Source organism: Pholcus phalangioides, unplaced genomic scaffold (genome assembly GCF_987345545.1).
Source record: "Pholcus phalangioides strain wild (caught in Gottingen) unplaced genomic scaffold, Ppha-v1.0 ptg000022l_1, whole genome shotgun sequence".
NCBI classification, from domain to species: Eukaryota; Metazoa; Arthropoda; class Arachnida; order Araneae; family Pholcidae; genus Pholcus; species Pholcus phalangioides.
This window is the reverse complement of record NW_028301615.1, coordinates 37,225,583-37,252,253: the sequence shown is the minus strand read 5'-3', so window position 1 is coordinate 37,252,253 and position 26,671 is coordinate 37,225,583. Positions and strand designations below refer to the sequence as shown.

The window sequence follows — 26,671 nt, the reverse complement described above, 5'->3', positions numbered from 1 at the left end:
TCCATTTTAAGAATACCAATGTGTGCTCACCAACAGCAAATGCCGTATACAGAAATGGGGAGAGGAAAAGGTGATACCTCTTCTATTCAGAAATAAATTAAATACGATGCAAGCAACATACTCAATGCTGATTCCTATGGCAAATCGTCTCTGGCAAAAAAAAGCAACTTTTCCGATAGAAAACAAACCTTCTGATGGTAGGTAGACCTTAACAAGACTATGGACGCGTTCAGAAATACCTATAAATGTAACAAAAGACCAGGTTCTTTGCTAAGGAAAGCATGCTCTAGGCAAAGCAATAAAATTGACCAGATAGTAAGAACAACATGCAAAGGGGGACAGATCGTTGTTTCACAGTTTTTTTTTGCTTTTTTTTAGCGGTTCTGTTTTAGTTGGGTAAAACTATTGTGGTGTGCGGGTATTTTTTTAGTCTGTATAGTGGCGCCATCTGTGGCGACCGTTAGGAACGGTGACGTCACAAAGGGTGCGAAAGCAGGCATCCTCCTTTCCCAGTTTTCGAATCCGGTAACTCCATATTCATCGCCCCTAATGTATTTACGATTTCGCAGTTGTGGTGTTTCGTGTTAGAGAAGTGCTGCCATCTGGATTTTAAAAGTATCTGCAATCTTATTTCAATTTCCCCAAGACACATTTGACGGGAGGGTATTTATTTTTGAGCAAATTATTTTCATCTAACTAGTTTCGGACTCCTCCTCAGTTTCACTTGAAAAATGCTGGGAATAATGGAATAAAGTTGTTCAACGTCCCCCCTCATTTAAAAAGTGTGTTCTGGTGGCAAGACGCCTGTTAATCCCTTGTTTTAATTTTTAAATAAAGAAAGAATTAGTGAAATTAAATTTTTTTGAACCATGAAGAACCACTTATTATAATTTCAAAACTTTTTGTACATATATATATATATGACTATATTTTCCTCCAAAAGTCATTGTAATCTTGATCACAATAAACGTTGCCAAGTTTGTCGTCAATTCGGTAGGATTTATGTTGAAATGGATCAAAGGCTATTTGCAGGAGAAAGATTACATAATAAATGATAAATAATCACTATTTACATAATTTTCTTAACAATATGTTTGCACTTCCGAAACTATGCCCGAGTTACCGAGACACCATTTTATACAAAATCGGTCAACAATGACGCTTTGAGTTTGTGAACCTTGTTTACACCTAGAACTTCATGAAGTACTGCTGGGAAAAGTTTTCAATCCCTTTCCTTACGTAGACATCTTATTAATTTTAATAGGCTATTAATGTCAAAAATTAAAAGTGATTCAAACTGGTAGCAGTTCGTTCCGCCCGACTTCAAATGCAGAAAGATAGATTTTACATTAAGAGCACAAAAAAGTGTAGTTCGACTAGTTCTGCAGAAAACCAACTAACTAAAAAAATACTTAAAAACACAAAGTTGACTCTTTGGTCGCTAATTGGAATGTCTAAATGAGACAGAAAAAGAATTGAGACTTTCTGGACCAAATCGTGCGCACAATCCAACGGTCAGATCCCATTAAATATGGACATTTTATGCACTTCATATCACGATGTCTAATTAAAAAGCTAAATCATTATTTTGTCCTGATAATGACGATGGATTTCTCGTTTATTTTTCTTTACGTAACTTCCAACATAATAACGTCTCGTTCAGAGACTTGAGAACGAAAGTACTTAACTCGGATGGACGGCGATAAATATAGCACCGATATACATAAAAGAGGTTTCGTTCAACACACGTAGTTGTTGGAACCGTTTTAGCTCTTGTCTTGACTAATAAGCTGTAGCTTTAAAGTTTGGGTTGAACGAGGCTTGCTTTAAAATTTCCTCGAGTGATTTTTCGATCGATAGAGATTGGTGGCATCGCACTTTTCATCCCGAAGCTAATCAACTGCTATTCTTTCTATAAGACACGAAGAGTTTCTGTCTCACCTTATTAACGTCAAGTGGAGACGCTGCTTAGAACTGAACTTACCTTTAAAATAATTACTAAATCCTTTTTCTTCTCATTCACTTTTGGTTATCAACTCTCATTTTGAATGAGTATTAATCAATATTTATAATAATAATAGATGCTAAACTTTTGAATGAATTTATCATTTGAGACATACACGAACTATTTGACGAGATTTTCCCCCACAATATTTGTCATAGAAATAAACACATTTCGGCATGTAGTATGTATGAGTCATAATACACTAGGCATTAAGCAGCTGTTGAAGTTAAAAATCATGTGGATTTATTTATGTATAATTTGTAGGTATTATGATAGAAGGAATTTCCCTGCCGCTCCTCATGAGTATTTTGGCGACTTCTGAAGTGGGATAATGCTCGTATCAACCAAATGAAGGGGTTATGACCCTGGGTTTCATGGAAAGAATTGTTTGTCTTATGACACGTTCTCTCTACCCTTCCATTTTGGTGGTAGCGTTTCTGGGAGAGCCTATCAGATAGCTGCCAAGTCTCCCGGACTTCCCGGGATGCCCTCGAATTTCTACTCCATCTCCTGGACTCCCGAACGATTCTGATACATCCTGAATTTCAATCCTGATTGTAAAAAAATCACTATATTAAGCGGAAAAGACATTCCCAAAGAATTTTTACCAGGAAAAAAGACAGTCGCGCGCTTGCGTTTTAATCTCCGAAATGACGTCAATGATGTTAGATGAGATGAATGACAAGCCTGATGTTAATTATCGACACCGTGTCAAATAACAAATAAATAGAACTCATTTTCAGAGCGGGGAAAGAAGTTTCGCCAAGTAGCCAGCGCAATTCAGCCTTTCGACATCCGAAATTGGCGAGATGACTTGATACTTTGACCATATGTTCCGTTTCAGGCTCGATGGCCATTTTTTTTGTTGGCGTGATTTAATTGGAGAACAATACAAATACAAATGCTAAAACAGGCAAAATGTCCAACGAGGTCGCTGACCTCGTTGGAAAAAAATAGAATGTAATGACAGGCAATTTTGCCTACTGGTTGGCGATGATTGGTGACTTGGCGTCGATTGGCGATGGCTTGCAGAAAAAGGAAAAAAATCCCCACAGTCAGTCATTTTTAATAATGAAAATCTATATTACTTCTCAGAAATTCTTTTATACTTGTTTTTGTACGGAATTTGGATCTCCATGTGGAAAACCACACTATAATTCTCATTCCCCAAAATTAGCAGCTTTGCTATCCATAGTAAACGCGTAGTAAATTTCAGTTTTCAGCACCCAGTGGTGTAACCAGTAGAGCAGAATAATTTTCAACGCACAAGAAACAACAAACAACAGAAAAAATAGCTTGTAAAAGATTGAATTTTCAATCCTTATTCGTATGTTTTCCTTCAAGGATAAAAAAGTCATCTGCAGGTATTTCACAGCTCCTTAAGAAAAGCAGTTCGAATAAAATCCTACTCCTTATGTATGTATAAGTCGTATATATACACATCTCTATCTACCTTCCAAACCTTTTGGCGAACTTCTCAGAGAGGAATCCAGCACCAAAAAATAAAAAAGAACCCTCTTCTCTCTCTCTCTCTCCCATACACATGCGTATATCTATCTCTACTTTACCTTTAAGCATGTCCGATTTTCTTCGACAAACCTGACTATGTCTGCCTGTTCACCGAGAAATTCTAGGGGCTTGTCCTATTCAGGCGGGAAATTGGTTTGCATGGCCTCAGTTCCAGGGAACCTTTAGCTTTCCTCTTCTCAACCGGAAAGCCTGAAGTGCTGCAATATATAGGGAGCTCGAAAGGAAAATAGAGTGTTAAGGACGAGAAGGTAGAGGGATAGCGAAAAGATGGGAGGGAATAAGGTGAAAAAAGATCCATGGGAAAGAATGAAATCCGAACCAGATGCTCTCGAGAGCCACAGCCACTCACTCTGCTCCTTATTTCCTTAAACATATTGGAATTATTCCTACCCAGTAAACATATTTCCATCATTTAATCTCTCTCTCTCTCTCCCTATATCTTCATTTCATCCCACCACCGACCGCGTAGGGATAGCGAGTGAATGATCCCGTGTGGGATGTGTGTGTGTGTGTGTGTATGTTTTGGATAATTCAATGTCGTGCTCGATATATCCGAGTTGAGCTGAATTGCGTTGCCATGCAATATTTAGGAGCGTTTTGTCTGGAGAATGGGGAAGGAAATACTCCACGTTGTGAGCACGTCAATACGTGTATTTGAATTCTGTTACGGAAGGAAAGTGTTCTTCAGGAGGTTTCAGTATCTCCTTTGAAAATGTCAGTAATGTTTAATGGATGTGGCGTGAGATCGAGTATTATCTGATGCCGAACGAGCGAAAACTTACGCCTATCGAATGCTATAAAATTGCATTTATTTTTGTGTTTTCTGTGAGATTCGTACGTTTTTTTTACATTTGGTTTTTTCAGCTTCCGTAGAGAGAGCAGGCGGTCCTTCAACACGGTACTCACATAACGTTGAGATTTAAGCACTTTTTCACTATCAAAGTATAGAACACGAAACGCGGTATTCGTGACACGTACACTAATAGCCAAATTCGTGTCAATGCCGGCCCAATACGTTCCATGAGCAAGTAGTTTGGCTGTGTCATCATTGGCGATGATCGTCAAATGTTTGAGACTGGAAGGTATTGGAAGGCTGGTAGAGCACCTTCCAGCTTCCAAGCTAAGTCAAAAGTGCCACCTTCCTTTCCGATCTTCTAATCCGTCTGGCCACGCATTGTTCTGGATAGTGTTCTGGAAAAACAGATTCTGTTTTTGATCTTGGCAAATACAGTCGAATCCCGTTATAACGAACTCCAAGAGACCGGAGAAATAACTTCGTTACAACGAAATTTCGTTATAAAGGAATTCCAGTTTTTTTTTGCATTATTCCTATGAAAATTTATCTAGGTTAGAACAGTGTTCGCTAAAACGAGTTTTTCTCACTATATCGGTATTCGTTAAAACGGGATTAAACTGTATAAGACAAGGACAGTTGGACCGAGCTGGGCTAATATGTAGCCAGCCTATGCCGCTTCTGCTTCTTTGAATCGGGAAAGCAAATATTGGAATCAAATATTTGCGAATGGCTATTGGGACAGCCTTGACTTTAGTGTGACCCTGGCTTTAGAACAGGAATTCCATTAAGTCACGTCCACACTCAGATACAAAATTTAGCAACAAGTCGCAAAACAACGTGTTGCGCGACTTTGTATATAAGTGTGGATCATTTTTGGATCCTTTGTATACAAGTGCCTTAGAGCTGCGCTTATGGCCCATACGTCATTTTTTAATAAACAGGGAGGTATAATTCGTTTTAAATTCCTGTACAAAGTTGGATAGGACTGACAAGAAACATTGTACAGGGTGTCCTAGAAATTTACCGGCAAAATGAGAGTGGTGACAGTACCAACACGTCAAGACAAATAATTTTTCAAATGTATATGTACCTCGTATATGTAACCCATGGTCGCAACTCACTTACTTAGGACATACAAGCATTTTTAATAGGCTACAATTATAGACCACGTTGAAGATTCACTTGAGAATCGATTTTTGCACAAGTTTCCTCAGATAGGCCTACCTATCACCTCATACCAGTGTATATGATACGGTCAATGTGAATAAATAACTCCCGTTATTATGCATAATAACCAACCATTTTGGTAAGTTTGATAAATTCCCATAAATTTATCACTTTTACTGGCGATTATGCATTATAATAAGCGTTGTTGGTCATGATAAATAATTCACTAATTCATCACTTTTTTCCGATTATTATTAATAATCACCATTTCGTCTTAGTAGAAATGATAAATAGTACTAAATTCATCACATTTTACCAGTTGCTATGCATTTTATATTGACAATTATGGTAAATCGTTCCCAATTGCCGTGATAAGATTTATTATTTGAATGATCGTGCTTGCGTGATCCGGATATAATGAACTCTGATCTAACGAATTTTTCCGAACATTCCCGAAGTAACTATAATGAACTCTTATTTGAGGAATTTTGAAGTTCGGACCTCGATATAATGAACCCCCCCCCCCTACCCTCCCATTTAAAAAATTTCACAATCGTTCCCCGAAATAACGAACTGTTATTTGACAAGGTTCATGATTGCATCCCGATATAACGAATTCTTTATTTAACAAATTTTACGATCGTCCCCCGCTATAACGAATAAATCAGGGAGACCTACTCCACTCATCATATCTCCTTTACTATCCAAATTAAAAAGAAATTGCCTGTGTTTTTAAATTGCAATAGAATCCCGATTGAACGAATCAGATAAAACCGATATTATTATTCGTTAAATCGATTAAAATCATTATATCTGGGCTGTGACTGATAAGTATTCGCATAGGGATTGATTCGGTAACAAAAAAAAAAAAAAAAATCATAAAATTCATTAAATTGGGTGTTCGTTTTGCGTGTTGGGGTCCGATTATATTCATCAAACACGCAAGACTCATTTGGGATTTTTTTTCATATTTATTAAATTCACCAATAATAATTCACATAATCACAGGCAAAAGCGACTAATTTCATGTTTATATCAAATTTACTAGGAATGAAAAAATTGGGTTTTATGTTTTATCACACTGGTAAACGTGCTACTTTTTTCAGAATTTACCAACGATGCTTTGGTATTATGCATAATCACCGGTAACAGTGCTAACTTTTTTGGATTTATCAAATTTACCAACGATGCTTTGGTATTATGCATAATCACCATTAAAAGGGATATTTTTTTGGATTTATCAAATTTACCAACGATGCTTTGGTATTATGCATAATCACCATTAAAAGGGATATTTTTTTGGATTTATCAAATTTACCAACGATGCATTGGTATTATGCATAATCACTGGTAAAAGTGATAATTTTTTTTGGATTCATCAAATTTAGCAACGATGCTTTGGTATTCTGCATAATCACTGGTAAAAGTGATAATTTTTTTTGGATTCATCAAATTTAGCAACGATGCTTTGGTATATGCATAATCACCGGTAAAAGTTTATTATTTTTTGGATTTATGAAATTTACCAACGATGCTTTGATATTATGCATAATCACCGGCAACAGTGATAATTTTTTCTTTGGATTCATCAAATTTACCAACGACGCTTTGGTATTATGCATAATCACCGGTAAAAGCGGTTATTATTTTTTAGATTTATCAAATTTACCAACGATGCTTTGGTATTGTGCGTAATCACCGGTAAAAGTGACAATTTTTTTTTTTGATTTATCAAATTTACCAACGACGCTTTGGGTATTATGCTGAATCACAGGGTCGGTCGTAGAAATTCTGCCGCCTGAGGCGAATAATATTTTGCTGCCCTTAACATATGACTGTCTGAAAAGAGCTTTTTCTCCACATAGAGCTTTCCTTCACTGTACCTTGATACAGTGGTGTGGTTCCCTAAGTGTTGGTCACGACTCCCTTCGGGGAAGTAATGATGATTTAAGATGTCACAAGAGAATTTCCCCTAAATAAAAACGTCCCGATGAGAATAAATATAACAAATCAATATAGCAACTCTTCTTTGGGGGGGGGGGGACTCCACTATGTGGATACATCCGGCCCCGTCCCACATATAGGGAACAGGTGGTATGGCATATTTTACTGGCGAACCGTTGATGCTAGAGGTTTACCTCCAATTATAAAAGTTTCCTATTAACGTGTAGCACTCAGGTACGCCATTCAAGGAGATGCATAATGAAATAAAAAAAAATTAACATTCTCACAGTCTCCGTGTGCCCCAAAACTCAATTGGAAAGTTGTTGCCCTGTCTCTCCTGATGCAGAATAAAATCCATATTTCTAAGTGCAATATTCGCAGAGATATTCGAACTCAAAATCGGAGAAAAGTTGCGTAAGGACAACACAATGCGCAATGAGAAGCAAGCATCCTCGATTCAAAATGAAACCTGTCAATTTCCCATGAAGAGATCTGTCCAATGCCCCGCCCTGGGTACCCGAACCCTGTGTGTTGAGAGCACTGGTGCTCTGGGTATTTTTTTTATACGCATCGTTTTTAGTATGCATCGAATTAACCAACGACACCTTGGTATTATGCATACTCATCGTTAAAAGTAGTAGTTTTTTTAGTATTTGTCAAATTTACGGCACTTGTGTGGGTGTTGTACATAATCACCGACAAAAGCGATAAATTTATCAAATGTTTCCGAGACGATTGGTGATTATGTATATTGGTTATCATGCATAATAACTGATTTATCACTTTTACCGTAACTGCATATTGGAGTGTGCAGCAAATGCAAGCCGAAGTCACGTTGGATTGAAATGCATGTTTGGTTGCTTGTAGTCGTCTTTGTGGCCCTCAGTTTTGTATATGTTACAACTAAAGCCCGAAGTTGGCCAGTTCGCGAATTAGCTAATTTCGTTGTAAGTTGATCCGGCCATTGTTCGAATTAGGGGCTTAGGCCAGTTCACGAAGTGTTTGAAGATCCCTGGACAATATCCGAGAAGAAGAAACGTAATGCGGGGTCATCGCCACCAAGTTGGCGTATTTTTTCGTGGTAATTATGTCCACGGTAGATATGGCAATACATCGCGATGCGATGATTAATCATTTTTTTCTTCTAAACATGACAGCAAAACATGTTAAAATTTTATTAGATAAGTTAGGGTAAATGTGATAAATCGGTTATTATTCATAATAACCAGTTATTATGCATATTTAATAATTGTCTTGGTAGTGGCGAATATGCATATTATCCAAGCGTCATTGGTATATTTGATAAATCCTGAAAATAATATAATTTTTATCGGCGATTATGCATAATAATCAAATGTCTTTGGTAAGTTTGATTAATACCTGAAATTTATCGCCTTCATCTATCATCATGCATAATACCAAAGTGTAATTGGTAAAGTAGATAAATATAAAAAATTCCAAATGAGTCTATGTGTGTGATGAATATCTCATCGGACTCCGATATAATAATATATCTTAAGATCGTACCCCGATATAATGATGCAATATATGTACCACGTATAATATATGATATGCTGCGATTAATCACTTTTAAACGACGCGACGCTTGGGGAATTATGCATAATAACCGGTAAAAGTGATGAATTTAAGAAAATTTATCAAATTTACCAACGGCGCTCTGGTACTATGCATAATTGCCGGTAAAAGTGATTTATTTAGGGAAATTTATCAAACTTACCAAAATGCTCGGTGATTATGCATAATAACCAGTATATGTATAATAACCGAAATTATCACATTTACCGAAACATATTTAGTTTTTTTTTCTCTCAAATTTCTCTCTCGTCACATGGAGCCAATCCAATACAGCTATAGCCATTCATCACAACGCGTTGGCGATGAAAAAAATAGGCGCCAAATCCAGTTTTGGCGATTCTTGGTCATCGGACATTGGCCAAGGGATCTCCAGCCGCTTTGCGAATCAGCGTGCCAAAGCCCGAATCGTTACTGAAAAGCAGACTTTGGCCAGTTCGAGAACTGCCCGCAATTCGGATTTGGCCGTGACTTATTCATACTCTCACGATTATGTAAGCTATACAGTAGCTTGAGAGAACATAAATATAGAGTACTCCGAAATTCCTAAAATCAGAAATTCCTAGATGTTTATTTTATTCAAATAACGTAAACAAAGCGTATGAAACATTCAATAAATATTCAAAATACTCCCATATCTTACTTGAGCATTTTCTAGTTCCAAGAAAATGAAATGGGTGAAATATATTCTATCAAAATATGATTTATTATTTACATTAGTTGCGAACACGTCTCTATATTCAAATCGGTTCCGGAGGAGGTTTTTCCCGATTCCTACGTTTTCCCGGATAATTCTTTAGTGTAAATAGATGAATAATGAATGCATGGAAGTATTTCCTCATCGGTGCATTTTTGTAAGTGCACACAAGATCTCAATTCTATATGCATATTTGCTTTTCTCAGAATAGTGTCCGTTTCATCTTGTCGATAGGGATTTCTTTGAAAAGAAACATAATTAATTATCATAGTGCACATAATAACAATCTAATCGGGATGTCGATTTTAATGGGAATTTCGTTTCAGACGAATTTCAAACAATGTATGTGTAATAAAGAGATTTACATTTCTATAGTATGTTATAAATAGGTTTGCAAATACATGTGTTATGATAAATGGGATGAAGCGGTAATTATGCATAATAACTTTGTAATAATTTATTTATGTGCAATCGTCAATCGTCTTGGTAAAATAATTTATTTATGCGCAATCGTCAATCGTCTTAGTGAGTTTGATAAATTTATCACTTTTTACCGGCGATTATACATAATACCCAAACACACATGGTTAATTTGGTGAATTTGGAGAATTAAATTGGGGGAATTTGATAATTATAAAAAAAAAATCCCAAATTAATCTGTATGTCTGATAAATATAGTTGACCCCGATACAACGAACTACCATTTAATTTTTTGTAAATTTCTCGTAAAATTTGTTAAATAAGAGTTCGTTACATCGAGGTCCGATTGTAGAATTCGTGAAATAAGAGTTTGTGTTTGGGGTCTGATTGCATATGCACAATACTTGTAAAAATTCGTTGAATCAGCAAAGATTGTTGAATGAGAGTTCGTGCGATCGCAAATTTTTTAAATGAAAGTACGTTATATCGAGGTCCGATTTCAGAATTCATCAAATAGGAATTAATTTTTGGAATTACTTCGGGGATTTTCAGGAAAATTCGTTAAAGAGCAGAGTTCATTATATCCGGTTTCAGCTCTGTGTCAGAGGCACGGTCATCTGAATAATGAATCTCATCAAGCCGATGGAACTGATTGACCATATTTACCAAACGAAATGACGATTATGTATTATAACCTGCAAATGTGATGAATTCAGTACGATTTATCATGACGCTTAGGAATCATAATCATGCATAATCACTAGTAAAAGTGATAAATTTAGGGAAATTTATCAAATTTACCAAAATGGCAAGTGGTTATGCATAATAATTGGATTTATCACATTTATCGTAACATATATATTCGAACCCCGACATATCGCCCATCCTGTTTAGTGTTAGTCACGTCAGTGCAGCGTGTTTCGGCCTTTACAAGTTTATAGTGAACAAATATTTCATATGCAGGCATTACCAGTACTTAACTGTGATTCTATATAACGCATAACTCGTTATAGCGCGAAAAGTATATGAAATAAAATGATAGAGTTAAATCAAGTTCGGCTATATATGTTACGATGAGTCCGAAATATGAGATTTTCGTTAAGTGGCCATCTATTACTAAAAGTAGCCGATGTCTGGGTTCTGGGCAATGTGCGAAGTGGCCAACCATTTCAAGAAGACGCCAGACTTCAGACTTTGACCATAGTGCACATATACAGGGTGTCCGAGAACTTTACCTCCCCCCCCCCCCCCCCCCCAAAGTGAGTAACGGGACAACACATGTGGAGACAAACTATTTTCCCAATAGACCCTAAGGCTGCAATTCACTTTTTCCGTTTAGCGCATGTCAACATGGAATTTAAGGCAATGGCGCTAAAAAAGGGGACAAAAAGGAGGTCGTAAACTAACCCTGCAGTTAGAGGAAAAAAGCTTTATGCAGTTAAGTCCCGTTTACATGTACAAGATTGGAGGTCAATGGTGCATGATTTGGTGAATGCAAGGCATGTTTGGCAATACTGGAAAGAAGAAATATTTATCGTTGGTGGATTTTTGGGATTTCATGTCCTTTTCCCGTAATCCTTTGCGATTTTTTCCCCTATTGCCGGGTAAAAAGATACCGGCTTTTTGTTTATTTCCCCATTCCAAGGCTTTAGAGCATAGTTTTCCAACCTTTTTTCTCCCATCGCCCCCCAACACAAGCTAACCCACAGGATCCTATGTTATACCTCTAGCTTCTACCGCCCCCCTGGAATATTCCATCGCTCCCAAGGGGGCGTTAACGCCCACGTTGGGAATCACTGCTTTAGAGGGACTAAAAAAAAGGAATATCGCTTTTTCCTTCCACAATTGTTCGTGACTGTAATGAGGAAATTTCCCTGTCACTTCTCACGATGAGTGAAAGGTTGAATTGCCTGGTGACTTCTGAAGTGGGGTAATGTACGTATCATTCAAATAACTGGGTTGCAATCTGTAAAATTGCAAAAAATATTGTGCTTCTATATGGGCGGTAAACCGCTTTAATCAGAAGGAATATAGCACCCGTAGGGACGAACAATTTTTCCGTTGAGAAAAAGGTTAAAAGTCCTGCAAAAACACAATATAGGTCATATAGTCATTTACATACAGGATGTCCCAGAATTCTACCGCCAAAATGAGAAGGAAGAGAGTTCCGGGACATCCTGTATAAATACATGTCACCATATGACCTGTATTGTAGCTTGGCAGAACTTTTTTTCCGTTTTTTCAACGAAGCGAACTTGTACTTTCTGCTGTAAATGTAGATATTACTTGTTTTTATATGATAGTTGCAACTAATAACTATGAAAAATATATATTTACGTTACATACTTGTCGCGTTCAATTTTCTTTCCGTGAAATACAAGACATTTTAATTAACTGCGATTTTCCTATAGAACTTCATATTTCCAGGTAATAGCAATTTTCGTTTAGTGATTTTACAGATAATTTTAAAATTTTTCGATAATTATCACTTTTTCTTCGGTGGATTCTCGTATTTTCCCGTTTGAGAATGCCACTAAAGAAAAGAGAAACTTTTCCGAAATAATGACTTTCTGATAAACCAATTAAAATTATGATAAAATGCTCACACATGAATTCAGGTAAGAAAGCTTAAACTTTTAAGATTCTTCATGATTATTGTGTGGATTTCACGATTGCTTTTGAGTAATTGTTTCGTCTTACTGGATTTCCTTTTGATGTTTACAACTCTTATATGTATACACACGCATCCCCCCTTTTTTCTTTCATTTAATCCCGTCAAAAGGAAAAAAAAATAGATAAGATTAATTTTGGATTACTCTAATTAAGTTTATCTGATGGAATTACTATAAATTCTTCATTTCCTTCGTGATTCTCCAGCAAACACAGGAAGTAACGGGAAAAGCTGATGGGATAAAAACAAAGCACCGAAATTAAACTGGACCAAATCAGAGGATTTCAGAGGGTGCTCTACTTGTTGAAATGACATCAAATTCGAGAGATACACACTTCAGATATGATGCACTCTTACAATTTTAATTAAATAAAAAAAAAAAATGGTGAACAATTCACCGATAGATGGTATCGCCGCTCGACAATTCATTCTACGGATCCTAAATATGAATTAATAGAATTTTTTGGCTTATAAAAAGGGTTTTATTATTACCTAATATGGTAGAATCTCGACTATCCGGCCTCCAGACTATCCAGCCTGATCTTTCGGCGCCATGACGTTGCCATAAAATCGGAGATGTCACCAAACTTCACAAGTTTGAAGCCAATTTGGCGATATTTATAGAAGAATGCGTTAATTTTCTTTTTTACGTAAGATAATGAATGACTATTTGGAGGCGAGAAATGACGTAATAAAAAAACTATTTTCTGAACTGACGTAAATATATATATAAGAACTATTTTCATAATTTCTGTAAAAATATTTATATTCTTGGACTTTCTTTTCCTGTAATAAATTTTTAAATCGTACAGTACATAACAAACATTTACATTGTGCATACATTTGTACATGTATAAAGTACTGATATGTATCAAGAGGTTCACAAAATATGGATATAGAATGTGTTTTGCATGGAAATGGTGTTTTTGATGGTATGGTGGGGGTAAGAAGTGAGCATTTATAGAACTCCGGCCTATCCGGCCCGCCCTTCAGCCGCATTAAGCTGGACAGTCCGGATTCTATTGTACTATCTTTTTTCACAAAAAAATATTTTTTCAATATTCTTATTCGACGAGGAGTCTCTGTGTCCTCTGCGTCCGCTTCTGACCCTTACACAGTAGTTGAGAATCAATTCGTTACTACTTAAAATATAAAAGTATCCCCTTATGTAGGTAGCTCCAATCAATAAGACATCCACCTCTTGTACCAAAGGATGTTCAGAGGTTTTTCATGTGTTCGAAACATGTCCTCAGATCTTTTTACAATCTTTTCTTTGCCCAGAGGTAGATAAAGCTTTCAATTTCGAGACAGAAATAGCGCCAAGACGTCCGTGCATATGGTTATCGCGGGAAGTCCAAACAATTAAGTCCACTGGAAATGCCCTTTAGGTTTTAAAATTTAAGACCTCGTCCAATTTACTCCTCATTGGCATGGAATTACTTAAATATATCGCTTTACCCTAGGCCTATCTCGGGATGACACCAGTTAAGATTATTATTACCATCTACGATGTAATTTTATCTGCTAAACATCACGGTATACCTGACAAGACGGCACTCTGTTTCGAATTTACTGCATTCTAGGTGGACAAGAGCTCCCCTTTGGCCAAATTTCCTCTCTGTTATCCAGCATTAATTACTCAGTTACTGTGTGGTGTCAATGGTTAGTGACTTATCCTCGTTTATTTTTCCTGGCAGATATTCTATATAATTGTGGTTACTGCCGGAGTGTTCCATCTCCAGTCTGTTCTGAACTTTCCTGGTAAGTCTGAAGCGATATTCAACTATAATTGTGTCCAAACATGATTTTTCTGTTTCTATCCACGTGATACAATTTGCTGAATAACTATAACAATTAATCGACAGTTCCAGCTCCGATCTTGTTGACTTTCAGCATCATGATGTTGATTCTCGGTGGATCCACGATCTTATCTTCGTGTCTTCTCCTCGTCGGTCTTTGTTTGGTAAGTTCCTCTCATCAATCGAGGTAATTGACAATACTTAATGACCTACTGACCCCATTACTACCCATGCATATTGCTTTTCTGTTTTGTCTCCCCAGAATAATCGGCTGTTGTTGTTGCCTTGGATGATATCGGTGGGATCCACGACATTATTGGACATCATGTTGTCTGTGTACCTCGCTATAGCTTCGGTAAGTGAGTTCAATTCGATTTTTTTTACGGTGAAAAACATTTGAAAATGTCTGTAATAATAGTTTAGAGTAGACTTTTTAGTCAAGTTGTGGCAAACAAATCTGACTCCAAGAAATTAAATTCCGATAGAACTGATGAATATTACATTTATTAATTTGAAGTAAGGCCCGAATTACACTATCAAAGTTTTGTAAAAGTTATTTTATAAAACTTGAAAAACGCAACCAATAAGCGTGTCCTTCACATTCCATCGATGTGAAACTAACAGGCTTATTGGCTGTTTTTTTTCAGCTTTTGTAAAAGATAGGTTATCAAATTTTTATACTGTAATTCCGGCCGGACATGGTACATTAAAAAAACGAGTATTACGTACACGGAAAACTAACAACTTGACTTTAAACGATCAATAGAAATACACTTAGATTCTTAATTAATACGTAGGTATAAAAAAATTCATCAGCCTTCTGTTTAAAACTTCATACTCAAATTCCATGCTGTTGGCAAGTGTGGATGCGTGTGGACAGATATACGATGGTAACAGTGCCAACATATACGCACAACTGTCGACAGCGCCACCTCAAGGTTTCGTTAGTTGATGCAAGATGACTGCACCATATGTTTTTTTATGATGAAAGTAGTATTTGATTCTTATTTACATAAGACGTTAACGTTTTCTTTTCCCCGTTATATGTAGACGGCTGATATGTCCTTTGTAGTGCTTCTCGTTACAGATTTCGTCATTTGTGCTCTGAACGTAAGCTGGTTTTAATAAAGATTTAATAATAATTTTGAAGTGATAATTTAATCGCAAAATTTAAAGATAATATTTATGTATCTTTAGTTTCATCTGTTGTTGCAGATTTACTGCATATTATGCGTGCTGTCTCAGTATCAGGAATATAGAGCGTACCAAGGGAGAAGAAGTCACACCAAATCAGGAAGTGTAAGTTGAATTCATATCTTTATTCACACATTAATAATCAAATTGCATCGCACTCTAGCCTGGACTCGAAGACTTTTCAACCGAAAGTGGTCTTAATGAGGGGGGTCCACGGAGCCGCCGAGGGCTCTTGGAGAGGTTTCAGAAGATCCGTGATGTTGAATAACACTGGACAGCAAATTTTGGCATTCTGCGTCCGAAACAAACAATTGTCATTTGTTATGTAATCCGCTGCACTGAACATGAATTTGAGCATAAAAAGGCTAGGTTGGTTATGGTTTCCTTGGAAATTGCACATTTTTTACGTGTGTCTTTTTACTGTATATACTAACACAACATAAATACATTGAAACACAACACAATTGTATAGAAAACAAAATAAATATACACAATAAAAGAAAACACATTTTTTGAAAATTCGACAATACATAGAGGTACAACACGAATATTCATAAAAACACAACACAAATACATAGAGAGATAACAAAAAATGCATAAAAACACAAATGTATTACAACACAATAGTTAATTTATCGGCATCTGACCCGATTTTTTTTTTTTTTTTTTTGCATTGCGATTGCACTGGACATACGGAGCATCTCTTGCAAGTGTTTAACTGTAGCTAGTGAGCATCGAAGTTAATCATTTTCACTGATTGTAGTTGTTCTATGGTCCTTACCATCTCTAAAACAAGAGCCAATAAAACATTTCCGTGGTGCTATTTGCATTCAGCAGGTCAAAACCGATTGGTATTGTATATTTGCATGCTAGACGCAATTTCGCTGCTGTCCAATGTAAATATTGTTTTTATAAAATACAAGAAATCGGCGCTCTCGTATTCTATTTAGTGCCCGAGTGGCGCAGTGGTGAAGATGCTCGTTTTCCACTATGAAGGTTACTATCAAGGTCCATGGGTTCGAATTTACTAAAAAGTGGGATTCTAGTAAAAATAGAACACGAGAGTGCCCATTTCCATACTACTAGCACAATTATTGTTTTTACAAAATATTTCCATATTGAATATTATTCTGTAAAGGGGTCTGTGGCCTTAATTTTGATAGCATAGAGTGTTAATGGCCTCCATCTCGTCAGCACAAAGAAGGGGGAGGAGAGGGGGTCTGGGGAATACAAAAGTCAAGAAACTTCTCTCCCCCCTCTGTTTTAGAGCATTTTTAAGAAACATGAAGTATGTTTGACGGTTCAAGACAACATGATCAGTACGAATCCTGTCTTAAACGATTGCAAAAACTGTGTAAGCATAGTGCAGTGGACCCTCCAGTAAAGGACACTCCCTGTACATTTGAAGCCCTGTTTTTCGGTGTATGTCAATCGTTATACAGAGGGTGCATAGGAAAGTCCTTCTATCCTGGAATAACTCGCGAATGTTTGTCTTAGAAGCATAGTTCTAATTAAAGATGTAGATACAAGATTCAGGACAGAAAAAAAACACTTTAAAAAATACCACCTTTTTTTTGCTAAAACTTACCAAATTCGGGTAAAACATTAACGATACCTTTCTCCATCGCTGACTGGTTTTACTTTCCCAACTTCTGGCCTATTTCTTTTTTTGAAAAAAAGGGGAATGGGGCAGTCCAGCACTTCCTAGAGATAGAAGGCCTTCGCACTGTTTGTCATAAACGTCACTCAGACTACCTAGCAAGTTTGCCACATTTTGAAACACAGCATCCTATTTCGTTTCTTCTTATTTTGGCGTAGAATCTTCCTGATTGGCTCACAAATACCGCATAGTGATTGGATGTGGGGCATAGAAATCGCCAATTCTTAGCCCGATCATTTCTTTACCTCACAACGATGATACTGGCACGAGCGGCTACCTCTCCTGAGACGGAGCAACAACTTTTTAATTGAGTATTTTGGACATGACGACCAAATAAGAAAGTTATTTTATTTTATTTTAATAACTATACAACTCCCTTGGAATATGCACTATGTATCTGAGAACTACACGTTATTATTTGGATACTTTTTCCAATTGGAAGTATGCGTCTGGGATCAATGGTTCGTGAGTTATGCCAGGATAAATCAACTTCCCTATGCACTTTGCAAATTAAAGCAACAAACTGTTGGTTCACAACAATTTCAATCCTGTGGTGGCCGAGTGGTCATAGTGACGGACTCGCATCACGAGGATCCGGGTTCAAACCCCGCCGCAGTGGTGATCAGCTGAAGTTGGTTTCCTGCGGTTCAACCAACTTCGAGGCGCAATTGCGAGCCAATCTCCCCGTTAAAGAGTCTCGCCGCACAGATCAACAGGCCTACACAACGGCATACTTACTCATTCATTAAACTCATAGTTTAAAAAATTGATTGCAGATGGCAGCACTACGCATAACAAGCATTTCACGGAAACAAACTTCACGGAAGTTTCGCTATACTGTACATACACACACATTCCAACATGCACCAATTCGTTAGAGGTTCCGCAGAGGAATATGGACGAGGTGCATGTCTGGTTTAGTAGTAGTGGGTTCCAGATAAGTTCACTGTATTTTTAAATGATTTCCACTTTCCCTAAAGTTTTTCCAACATGATTTCAGTTGCATTTCTTTTGTGGTGTGTATCAAATCATCAAATGGGATCGAAATCTCTTTTTGCAGGCGCTTCCCGCAATCCGTTTCGAACCAGCGTCTTGCGGGACCGGCGAGAGAGCGGAAATCATCTTCAACGGCAGGCGCTGTCCGAAAGAAGTCGTCAGCCACCTCAGAAACGGACGGTCCAGCCCCGTCCACCTGCTGATCGCCGGCAAAGTATCGGGTAGCGGCACGAACTCCTCGTCCTCCGGTGGTGGTGGTGGGAAGACGACGGCCGCTTATCTCCTCAGCAGGTCGTCCATTTCTTCGACGAGCGAGATCTCGTTCTCGTCATCAGGCGGATCTGGAAGTAGGCGAGGATCGGTCTTCTTCAGAGACAGGAGCGATTCCCTGGCCAGTAGATCGGCGGCTCTGAACACCGCTGCGGCGGCATCTGCTTCTCCAACGTATTTATGGCTTTATTGAATGAAGAAAAAAAAAGATTCATTGGATTTAATTTGATTTTCTCTTGCTGAAATCTCGCAAATACAATGTGTACAGCGATACCTCTGCCAACGAACTCCTTGGCTTACGAATTTTTTTTTCAAACGAAGATTTTATTTTTATCGCGATATTTCTACCTTAATAACTAAACAAGGATACGACTAACGAACATTTTTGTTGACAAGGATCCACGCACTCACATGGCAAAACAGCGTTGTGAGCTGAATTTTTGCATAATCTTCATAATAATTACCAAGGCCCGGATGTTGTTGACGTAAGAAATCCTGAAAAATGACCCAAAAACTCGAAAAATACACTCGAAATTCGAAAAGATGCCTTAAAATCTGAAAAAAGAATTCCTCAAAAATGACAAAAAATATTATTAAAATAACAAATCAAATTTCTTTACAAACTGAACTAGTCATTATATTGACTGGAGGTAATATATATATAAAAAATATCCTTATGGTATCTGTGGAAAATTACATTCACATTCTCACCATAAGATTTCATAGAAAATTGCCAAATTAACAATTCATAATTTATGAGTGGGTTTAGGAAATCTAAAGTCAAGATAGAAATTTATCTTTTCTCAACATCATTAGATGCTACGGGGGGGGGGGGAGGTATTTGAAGGGCGGGGGAATCTGATCTACTCACACTGTTAATTTCTCTTCCATTTCAAAACTTTTAGACGTTCTCGTAAAAACATCCAAAATTTTTCTTCAGGTTTTTTTCCTTAATAAGTCCGTTCCCCCCCCCCCTTATTTTTCCGAATTTCATGATAGCAAATTGGCCTACCCCACACTGACTTTATCGGTTGTGTATCAAAATCTCCATACTTTTATGCAGGACTGAATCAAAACAATCTTCACCATTCTGGGAGAACCAGAATGCTGAAGATTGCTCTTACAATATCAGTACGTCAACAGTTCTTCAATATTCCGAAGGCAAAATAAAGCATGCGAAATCTTAACTGCATGCGGCATTTTCACGCATCAAAGTCATTCAATATGAATTTGCCGATTTCAAAATTCCCTCTGTAGTACATGCAAGTACTATGTCAGTTCACTTATATATAACGAAAATTCCTCTCTCTCAACATCCCATATATGATCGGAATTTTTTGAATTCAGTTTCATTTATTGTTAGGTTAAATGTGGCTAGCTCTTGGAATTTTTACTATGCACTAAATTTAACTGGAATTGATTCTAAACTTTGTTTGCCATATATGAAGGAAGCCATAAGTTTCAGTGACGAAAAAGAGCAATACTTTTCTTTCTTTTCTTTTTGCTTAAAAGAATTTCAAAAGCCGAAAAATATCCTAAAAATTCCAAAAAATGTCCTAAAACCTGAAAAATGCAAAAAAAAACAAAAAAAAAAACAACGCAAATGCCAAAAACATCTGGGCTTCCATAACTACTGTCTTTAGAGCCCAATTGATTAATATTTTCACGTCAGAATCCATTTCTATACATAACCCTCTATTTATCTTCCAGTAAGCTTTCCAATAATTTCGTGAAAAATAAATGGTAATCATTTATATGTTTTAATTAAGAGCATCATTTTTTTAATGCAGAGCGAAAAATGCATTAAAAAAAGGGGCTTCGGGAGACCTGAATGATCTCATTGCATATGTTCTTCCGGTGCAGGACTGTTAGCATCATCGCAACGGTCTGGCCACTATAGGACAGTGGTTCTCAACCTTTGGAAGCCCGCGGCCCGGTTGATTTCTTTTATGTGAGTGGAAGGCCCCGGTCATACGCAGGCCTAATGGGCTATAAATTGGTAAAAATGAATCAGTGTCAGCTATTTACGGCCTGGTTTAATTGGTGTCAGGGGCCCAGCGGTTGACAAACGCTGCTCTAGGAGATTATCTTTTTCATCTGAGACAGAAATGAACTGTCCACACACATCCCATGAAAGGACACCTACGTATCTGACTGGGTTGTGAACATGGTGTAAAATATAAACGATCTTCAGTTTCCGATCTTCCTGTAAATTCACCTTCATCCAAATACGAAGCTTGTCAGTTCCGCATTTGGCCAGTCTGCCAAATATTTTGGGCCGTATGTATAAAAACATTTAATTAAACAATTTTCCATAGAAACGCGTAGGAAATCGTGTATCGTATTTCGGTTCGAAATTATGCGATTCCCGAACGAATTATTTTCGTTTAACCGAGGTATCGCTGTATTATTGACTTTACATAAGCTTGATAAGCTCTATATTTTGCAGCCATTGTGTTGACAAGCAGAAGCAGCAGCAACCCGGAGGCAATACCGAATATCCGACGTTCACGATATCTCTCGCAGATGACAACGAGCCTTTCGACGACGAGATCATGGAAATCGACGAAACTGCATTGTTTGTCCCGGAAGCGAACATTCCTCCAGGTAAATTGAATACAGATGATAAGCAGCTCCCTAACCCCCAAAATGGGAGTGGTTATGATACAACGTGAGGTGAAAAATATTTCCAATGCAACGTAGGACCATAAAATTTATGGTCAGATGGTAAAATGTGAAAATTCATTTTTTCCAAAAAGTTGAGTTGTTCGCATTCTGGTGTATCGTCCGTCAAAATTTTTGAAGGTAAAAAAATTTCGTCCATCCCTTTCGGTTTATGAGGAACCAACGGAGGCAAATTGCAATAAGTCAAAAAGCCGCAGTATCGCATTTTTGCAAAATATTGCACGAATTAACTCGTGAAATTTTGAAAAAGTGACTTATTAAATTTTGCCATCTGAGCACAGAAATTGTGTTTTTTAATCGACGTGGGTTCAGTGTTCATCAATACGCATCTAAATGCGCGATTCCCACACATAAAATTTCAATTTTAATTAATTTTCTTGATTGAAAATAATCCAAATTTTATGATTTTTTTAAAAATGTTTATCTCTGTTTTTCATGAAAAAAAATACTCCTCTTCTTTAATTCCTATTCCTCCTATTCCTTAAAATTTTGGAGAGGAGTAAAATTACTCTTCAAAATTACTTTTTCCAATAACACCGCATGGTATTAACACCAGAAGAACCGTAAATTGATTTTCACTGTAAAATCTCGATTTTCGCAAGTTTTTTTCTTAATGTTTGAATGTAGTGTTAGATAAGCAATAGAACATGAAGACTTGGAATTTTCCAAATGAATTTTTATAATTAAATTTGGTTTTCTTCGCTGCAGAAACATATATGTAGATTACTTGATTTTTAACGGATTTAATGGTTTTTATATGTATGTGATGATTATTATTTTTATTAAGATTTGAGGTATGCTTAACGGTACCTAATTAATTAATTAATTAGTTCAATTATTAATTGATTGGTTTACCGAATGTTTTGAAGATCAGTTTCACATGCAATGAATACAAATAAATCGGGAAAAAATTGTTTTTAGTGGTCGTTTTTGGGTCAGGTGTAAAGAGGATAATATCTACCCAAAAGTTCCACGTTACACAACTGATAAATAAATATATTTACAGTCTAAACATTATAATCGCAGTTGCATTTAGCACATCAAAATTTCTACTCTTTCCAATCCCTTCGTTACATTAGAAACGTACTTTCCGCGTGAAAAATTTTTACGCATTGAAAATGTAACACTTGTTTTGTTATCGCATAGCTGGACCTGATATCGCTGTCTTTTACCCGGTGAACGCTTGCTGTTGTTGTTGTTACCAAAATTCTGATTCCTGAACAAATAAGAGTCTCTCTGGGTATATCTAATTTCAACAAGAAAATTAACTTTCCCAATTTAATTTTTTTTTTCTACCAATCGATCGTTTCTTGAGACTACGTCAAATGTTGCGTAAAACGCACACTGGCCAATGAATGATATGAATGGAATGCTTTCGAGCCATCGGATCAACGCTGTACTTCGTTTCGTTGCAAAACTCGACAGTCTCAGAAATTTTTTCTCACTTTCAGAAGATATATTTCAACATTTCGATGCATAGAACGCAGTAGACGAATATTTTCCTTCGTTTTAGCCAGAAAACACAATATATAACATCTTTGTGTGTAAACGCGATTCGTGACATTCACGTGAAATTTCTTTTCGATCTTTCATTACTGTACCTATAAAGACAGTATTATCCTGCTTCAGCATTTCAGAAAATATTGATAAAACAGTCATCACGTGCTCAAATGTCTACTAGCTTTCTGGGGGGTTTCCGATTTGCTGACTTTTGATGACAAGGGGGGAAGGAGGGGTTTCGATGATGCTAACGTCATCAACCACCCTTTATGGAAATATGAAATATTTTTAACAGTATCTTACCCGGTGCGCCAAAAACGAGAAAAACCTTTCGATAGTTTGTGGGCACTTGAAGTGACATCCTCCCATTGATAAGTGCCCTACAGAGCCACTTTAGTGATCTCTAAAATTTTTGCATATCCAAGTGATCTGGAAATGTGCCCGGGCCGCTTAAGTGATCTGGAACTGCGCCACGCATCACTCAAGTGATCCGTAATTATGTGCCGTGGATCACTTGAATAATCTGAGAATGCGCCGCGGGTAACATGAGTGATGTAGAACCGCACTGGGAAGAACTTAAGTTGCTCTCCAGCTAGGTCACATGTCACTCAAGGGATTTCTAAATGTGTCACGGATCGCTTAGGTGTTCTGGAACTGTGTCCCGGGTCATTTAAGTGATCATTAAGTCATTTAAATGTTGATGTGATCATTGTTCACATCTGAAAATGTGCCACGGGCCGCTTAAATATTCTGGAATTGTACCACGGGATACTTAAGCGATCTGTAGATGTGCTGCTTAGTTAATTTTTTTTACAAAATTAGGTTTGGGGGGGGGGGGCAGGCCACATCAGATAACCCCCCGGCGCCATATTTGGTTCGTGGGCCATTATGCGATTTATCATTATATGGCTTAGAGGGTGGGTCGCAATGAATTTATTAAAGATAAATTTTGGGTTCATACCTTCAAATAACATTGAAATTAACAGAAATTGATTATAATAACATATAAAGGTGTTTTCTTCCGAAATTACAATTACAAAAAATTATTTTTGTGTGCATTGAAAAATAAAGTTTTGATCGTGGGAGGGGGGCACGAGCCCCTCTATGCCCCCCTCCCGCTGTTACGTCTCTGATCCCACCAATATGCGTTAGGATTCAGAGGGGCAGAGCTGATGACGAAATTTTGCTCACAAGGGGGGGGGGGGGTCAGAGTATTGCTGACTTTTGCTGACAAGGGGGGGGAAGGGGGTCAAAAATGGCTAAAAATTTGCTTACGTAATACTTGAACGGCCCCTAAGATTCAATGATGTGTATCACTACACTTTTGGCCATACATTGTATATTAATATTTTTATTTTGTAATTATTCGATCATTAAGGATGCTTTCAATTATCAGAAGTAAGCATATTGTATGATCTATATTAGTAGAAAATGGATGTCATGATCCCGGGATCGAACCCAAGGGAGGATATAGATAAGATATTTTCCTTAACGAACTCGAGGCGACCACCGATAGACAGCGCCTTTACTTCCAACCCATCTCACTAATGGCAGTAAATTGCAATATAGCGATATGGCCAGAGTTGGTGTTTGGTGAAGTAGTGTCATCGTTGTGAGGAAAAGAAATTATCGGGCTCAGAATTGGCGATTTCTATGTCCCACATTCAATCGCTATGCGATATTTGTGAGCCAAACAGGAAGATTCTACGCCAAAATAAGAAGAAACGAAATTGGATGCTGTGGTGAACTTGCTAGGTAGTCTGAATGACGTTTATGGCAAACAGTGCAGATTCCTTTTATCTCTGGGAGGTGCTGTCTGAACTCATAATGTGAGAAATGTTGCCATATTTTGACTTCTCAAGTGAGGTAATGCATGCATGCATCCCTCGAATAAGCGCATAGCGACACAGGGTTCCAGTGTAAACGTCATTTTTCCAGACCTGTACTATCATCCCTCTTTCATTTCGGCGGTAAAATTATCTGAGAAAATTAACAAAATCCGACACCCACTGATGATGCCAACCAGTGTAGTGCTCAGAAAACTTCGATAACTTTTTTTAATTGACAAAGGCCATAAAAACCTTACTCATTGCTAGTATCCAACATTGTCCCGCAATTTCTGTATTGTAGAAGTCTTCCCAATTTCACGTTAAGTGGACAACATTTACCGCTACTGTACGGGTTCAGCCTCATCCTCAATAAAAGTAGTTGACATCACACACATGCAAATTACATTAAGTATCATAAATATTTGTTTTTTGTTCGAAACTTGTTACAAAAAAAAAAGTAGAGGGTTTTCAAGCGGATCTGTACTTGGATCGGTGGCCCACGAATCACCACGGCCCATGGTGCTTAACTTCCCGTTCTCAATGAATGCCGGCAGCAGAGCTGGATGAATCTCCAAAAATTTACATGTCTGGTCGGGCACGTAGCTTAAACTAATAGATGCCCGAATCAATATCTCACATGCCTCAAAAATATTATACTGAATTTACTTACTTTAATGTTTTTCTTAAAATACATTGGCATAAAACTGCGAGATTGATTTTACTTTTTTGAAATCGAAATTGTGAAAGAAATTCGAAAGTTCAAAAAAGGAATGTGGTCAATATTAGGAGACCTATAAAATTAGTCAAACCGTTAATTATAACTTTCTGCGCTGTTGGCGTCGAAAAAGAAGCCAACAATTTGGTAAGATGGTAACATTTTATTCACCTCTCTCTCATACAGAATCATAGCCAATTTACGTTACGGTACCGTTACGGCAGGTGTGGACGTAGGATAAAGTGGTCAGATCATGGGACTGAGAAACCGGGATAGATTCTGATATAAACTGGGCCATAACGCAAATTGACTGATAAAAACTGGAACATCTTGTAAAAGAAATTTCAGGAGGCATTATACGTAGGAGAGTCATTAAGTAAGATACAAAAAATAGTTAAAAATAACTTACAGAGATAATCAAGTGCCCAATAACAGTTCCTCAATACCGGCTGCATAAAATTCTTTAGGTTGCGTTCTCAGCTTCATTAGCGCTTCATCATCTGCAAAGTGTTTGGGGGGTCATTCAAGTAGTACGTAAGCATATTTTCAGCCATTTTTGACCCCCCCCCCCTTGTCAGCAAATGTCAGCAAAACACTGACCCCCCTCCCCTCACCCCGTCAGCAAAATTTCATCAGCAGCTTAGAATATTCCATATCTTCAAAAAGGGGTGGTTGATGATGTAAGCAACCTTCAAACTCCCCTCCTCCCCTTGTCATCAAAAGTCAGCAAATCCGAAACTCCCTCTCCATTTCTTAACCATAATCTGACTTGCAATATTTGGTATTTCTATATTTTGCTATTATAAATATGAGGAACCTTTCAAGCTAGGATGATTGCAGTCATATATTGATTAAAAACAAAACTATTTGTTACTATTCTCCAAAAGAAAACGAACGTTGGTTCAATTAAACAGATACGCAGGATGAAAATGTGGTATGAAATCGTAATTTTTTTCCTGAATATTGGCGTAAATTTTATACGCCAAAATATCCGTTACTATAATTTTTGATAATTACCTAATATTATCTGGCGGCAATCACAAAAGCGTATTAGCGGTTGTTTTGGCGCCTAAAATTCATACTAGTAATCAGAATGAAAACAAATAATATGTAGTATTATAAGACATTCCGTTAGTTTTCATTCGTGCTGCATACCTGTTCGAAACCAACAAGTTATTTACTTAAAAAATTATAACAGAT

General features: G+C 37.2%; 1 protein-coding gene across 2 annotated transcripts in view; it reads left to right on the top strand.

The window, feature by feature from the left end:
* Window positions 1-26,671, top strand: part of LOC149070369 (uncharacterized) — a 70,609-nt gene that overhangs the window by 34,092 nt on the left and 9,846 nt on the right. For both annotated transcript variants that reach the window (XM_089249535.1, XM_089249534.1), the window contains exons 2-8: window positions 14,521-14,584; window positions 14,689-14,786; window positions 14,885-14,977; window positions 15,673-15,732; window positions 15,838-15,921; window positions 18,537-18,916; window positions 21,192-21,349. In XM_089249535.1, the coding sequence (XP_089105661.1) occupies window positions 14,721-14,786; window positions 14,885-14,977; window positions 15,673-15,732; window positions 15,838-15,921; window positions 18,537-18,916; window positions 21,192-21,349 (841 nt within the window). In that variant the 5' untranslated portion in view covers window positions 14,521-14,584; window positions 14,689-14,720. The remainder of the gene's footprint in view (window positions 1-14,520; window positions 14,585-14,688; window positions 14,787-14,884; window positions 14,978-15,672; window positions 15,733-15,837; window positions 15,922-18,536; window positions 18,917-21,191; window positions 21,350-26,671) is intronic.